The sequence below is a fragment of the Palaemon carinicauda genome, chromosome 26 (genome assembly GCF_036898095.1).
Source record: "Palaemon carinicauda isolate YSFRI2023 chromosome 26, ASM3689809v2, whole genome shotgun sequence".
NCBI classification, from domain to species: Eukaryota; Metazoa; Arthropoda; class Malacostraca; order Decapoda; family Palaemonidae; genus Palaemon; species Palaemon carinicauda.
This window is the reverse complement of record NC_090750.1, coordinates 40,055,620-40,060,619: the sequence shown is the minus strand read 5'-3', so window position 1 is coordinate 40,060,619 and position 5,000 is coordinate 40,055,620. Positions and strand designations below refer to the sequence as shown.

At 33.5% G+C, this 5,000-nt stretch overlaps 1 protein-coding gene across 1 annotated transcript in view; it reads right to left on the bottom strand.

Annotated features, from left to right (window-relative positions):
- Positions 1 to 5,000, bottom strand: part of LOC137619892 (uncharacterized) — a 24,926-nt gene that overhangs the window by 196 nt on the left and 19,730 nt on the right. The window contains exon 2 of the mRNA XM_068350180.1: positions 352 to 420. Coding sequence (XP_068206281.1) covers positions 352 to 420 — 69 coding nt within the window. The remainder of the gene's footprint in view (positions 1 to 351; positions 421 to 5,000) is intronic.

The window sequence follows — 5,000 nt, the reverse complement described above, 5'->3', positions numbered from 1 at the left end:
ATGCAGGCACACGCACCCCCTCACCATGGCATGACACTTTTTTATTATATAGGGGAGATTATAAATATACTGCATATACATGTATGTGTATATTACATTCTTAAGCAAGGTCTTTGACGTATGTGGCAATAAATATATACGGATGAACAAGTGACTTCCACCATCTTCCAACAACACTTCTTTGGAAAGGAAAATGAGATCACGGCGAGGCAACAATATCAGCACAAACTGGTTAACTACGGAGAACAAAGCCAGTCCAAGAGAATACACGGCATCGAGGACTGTCACAGTTTTCAATATATACAAGGGAAGATGGAAACACCCCCCCCCCCCCCCCCCAGCATGAACTACGTTGTGCGTCAGCTGAAGGCTTGGAGGGATGACCTCGTCTGGAGCAGGTATAGCGGAATCTTGTTTCCTCTGGAAATCCGAGGAAAATTTCGTTTCGTCTGCCAAAAAAATTATAAAAAAATCTTTGCAAATTTCTAATTACATTTCTGAAGATTGAGGGTTGTCGTGAGATGATAGAAGCTACATGTTCATCCGTATCCCCACACACATCTATATATATATATATATATATATATATATATATATATATATATATATATATATATATATATACATATACTTTATATATATATATATATATATATATATATATATATATATATATATATATATATACATATATATATATATATATATATATATATATATATATATATATATATATATATATATATACACATATATATATTACATATAAAATCCTGTCTAATCCGTAAGACCCAAATTAGACAAAAATAGAAGACATCGTAATGTTAGAAACTTTTTAAGGTAATTAACCCCTCTGCCGAGAACACCCCAAAACAAAAAGGACGACATTTCCTTGTAATTAATTTTTATTAGTAATAGCATTTATATTTAAAATGACGCAAAACAAAATATCTATCAGACTCGTTATCACCCTTATTATTATCATTATTACAGTATTATTATTATTATTATTATTATTATTACTTGCTATGCTACAACCCTAGTTGGAAAAGCCGGATGCTATAAGCCCAGGGGCTCCAACAAGGAAAATAGCCCAGTGAGGAAAGGAAACAAGGAAAAATAAAATATTTCAAGAACAGTAACCACATTAAAATAAATATTTCCTACATAAACTATAAAAATTTTAACAAAACCAGAGGAAGAAAAATAAGATAGAATAGTGTGCCAGAGTGTACCCCCAGGCAAGAGAACTCTAACCCAAGATAGTGGAAGACCATGGTACAGAGGCAAGGGCACTACCCAAGACTTAAGAGAACAATGGTGTGATTTTTGAGTGTCCTTCTTCTAGAGGAGCAGCTTACCATAGCTAAAGAGTCCCCTCTACCCTTACCAAGAAGAAAGTGGCCACTGAACTTTGGACTTTCTCTTTTGCACATGGTAAACACGCCCTCTAAATATTTCATTTAGTAATATAATGCTCTTCAGTCTACATGTGGCATAGTTATTCGCAAAGGACCTGAAAATATTTTGTCAAGTAAATAGCCACTTACGAAGATTACTTTCATAACGACATTAAAAAAAAAAATTATAAGGTTGATTAAACACTGCGTAGCAAATAAGCATTTCATGACATTTCCATGCGTAACTACTAGAATGGAGCATGGCCAGCCCACTATCCCTGCTAGTCCTTAGTATTTGAAATTTAAAACCGAAAGGTAGAAATGAGGGAAAACAGCACTTTTAGGATATATTAAAAGGTAATCTTTATGTATTTTTTGCACTTATTTGGAAAAGCTTACAATCTTTTTCTACGAAAACTAATATTTGGTTCTGCAGGATATTTATATCATGAACTTTTATCTTCTAAAAATCTCGCCTAACTACTTTACCTCAAATCATTTTAATGGAGAACCATGAGGATAGGGCAATGAAATATACCATAATGACGATGCCGAGAACAACAACGGGGAATTTTATAAAATGTATCAAGAATGACACCTAGAACATCAAACCTGATATGCTTTCTTTTCTTATCAAAGAACCATTTAAGCGATTTCATTTATAGTATGGAAAAATCAAAGCATACCAGGAACCGGAATCCGAAGTTTTCAAGTACTAAACCGAAGAGACTGGATTTTCCTTATTACATATATCGCCAGAACATAAATGACCTGTTAGTTAAATGACCTGTTAGTGTGATTTAGGTTACTCAACGATTTTCGTTCACCTCAGCGGCTTGGGGCATCACATTACCTGGAATAAGCCAGTCTTGCTATCTAAAGGCGTTTGTCCACATAGGGGGAAAATTATGAATTCAGCTACAACAAGCCAAATTTATCCCAAGCCATTGGAAAGATATTGAAGAAATAAACTATCGTGAATCCGTTAATGAACAAAAATGATCAAGCTATGAAACTATCACTAAATAAACCTCAGGTCATGACGTCAACATCTTAAAACTCCAGCTACCAAGACTAAAAAGAAACAAGATTCACATTACATTCTACTAAGCAGACTATATTCTTTTCATCCAAACCAGTTTTCTCCAAATTCCCTTTTACCCCTATGTATATATTACCTCCGAAAACTTCAATTCTCATTTAACAACGAGACGGGATCCTATGTATATTGGTTGAAATCAAATGGCTTATTTCAAATGCATATCAATAGATATAAACACACTATATACACCCAGACACACACATACACACACACACACACACACACACATATATATATATATATATATATATATATATATATATATATATATATATACACACACACTCACCTATGAATAGATTTAAACACATCAGGAAAGAGGCAGAAATGTATTGCTCCATAAACCATGTCATCCCATACATTAAAATTTTATAAGTCATTCGCAAGACCCTCCATAATAATCATAGGAACAAAATAATTCGTCTCCCATTATACCCACCCCAAAAACAATATAAAAATAAACTCTCTAACTTCCATGATTCACCAGTGATGTACGCAACGACAATAAATCACCGAAACGTGTAATTTTCGGAGGACGTTAAAACATCAGATTCTGATTACTTTCTTTCTCTTAGAAGATTATGAAGCCCTTCGATAATGACCTGCAGGAAAGATGGATCTCGCGTCAAGAGGGCAATCACATAAATGTTGATGAATGCCTGAATTATACATAGAAGATATTAAAAGGCGTAGATTCTAAAATGTTTATATTTGTCGTATGAATGAAGATATCAGCAATTTTACTACTACTGCTGGTAATAAATAATAACGCAATCTGAAAATTTATGAAGTTAGCAAGTATAAATAAGGACACTATAAATAATAACAATAATGATTATCAATATATCAATAATAATTATCAATATAAATAACAAAAATAATTATCAATATAAATAACAAAAATAATTATCAATATAAATAACAAAAATAAATATCAATATAAATAAAAATAATTATCAATAACATAAATCAAAAAGTTACTAAAGCAATTGGAATAATTTACCGAGAGTAAATGCTCAAAGAGAATTCAGTCCTGTTTCAAACTAGAATAATCAAGTACTTGGACAGATAGAAACGTCCTGTCACGAGTATACTAAAACTCGTCTAATGAATATTCATATTCCCCTAAAATGAAACTACAGTTTTAGTCGGCTAATCTCTCTTAAACTTGCTGGTCGAAGCAGTACGGACTTTGCTCCAACTACTAAAGCATTTTTGTTTTTTGTTCCTGATCTTGAAGTTCTTTTCCTAAATTCTCAAAAGTCTACTAATAAATAAACGAAATAAATAACCAATAGGTTTTTTTCTCTTTGACTTCAATAAACACCAGATATAATTTACTAAGTACTTCCTTCAACCAACAATTAAAGTTTGATACTCGTCAAATCTGCAAATCCTACACATGCGGCCATGACCTTTGATGATGTGATCACCTTTTACTCAATAAATAAATCAGTAAAATCATTTCCGACTGCTTTAAAATACTTTGAAGAGTTGAACGTTTAAAGTCTTATCTCTTAGACCTTTCCAAATTGGGGATCGCACAATACCTCGCCAATCTTACGTAAAAACAATTATATCAGTTATACATTTGAAGTCAAGTGACCCCAATAACACCACTATATTCAAGAAAATTGTATTTGAAAGTGTGGTTGTTTCAAACACATAATTACGTAGAGTTCATCTCATGTAAATTAGGACCAAAATTAAGAAACAGAAAATAAGAGAATCATAATAAGCATTTCCAAAATAAATGACCAAACGTAATGAGGTAGTAGGTTGGCCAAGGCACCAGCCACCCGTTGAGATACTACCGCTAGAGAGTTATGCGGTCTTTTGACTGGCCAGACAATACTACATTGGATCCTTCTCTCTGGTTACGGTTCATTTTCCCTTTTGCCTACATACACACTGAATAGTCTGGCCTATTCTTTACATATTCTCCTCTGTCCTCATACACCTGACAACACAGATTACCAAATAATTCTTCTTCACTCAAGGGGTTACTGCACTGTAATTGTTCAGTGGCCACTTTTCTCTTGGTAAGGGTAGAAGAGACTCTTTAGCTATGGTAAGCAGCTCTTCTAGGAGAAGGACACTCCAAAATCAAACCATTGTTCTCTAGTCTTGGGTAGTGCCATAACCTCTGTACCATGGTCTTCCACTGCCTTGGTTTAGAGTTCTCTTGCTTGAGGGTACACTCAAGCACACACTTCTATCTTATTTCTTTTCCTATTGTTTTGTTAAAGTTTTTATAGTTTATACAGGAAATATTTATTTCAATGTTGTTACTCTTCCTGAAATATTTTATTTTCCTTGTTTCCTTTCCTCACTGAGCTACTTTCCCTGTTGGGGCCTCTGGGCCTATAGCATCCTGCTTTTCCAACTAGGGTTGTAGCTTAGCAAGTAATAATAATAATAATAATAATACTGACAGTACGAACTGAAGTACCCACCTAACTCTACAAGGAACTGAAAAAGACTCAGTTGGTAATAAA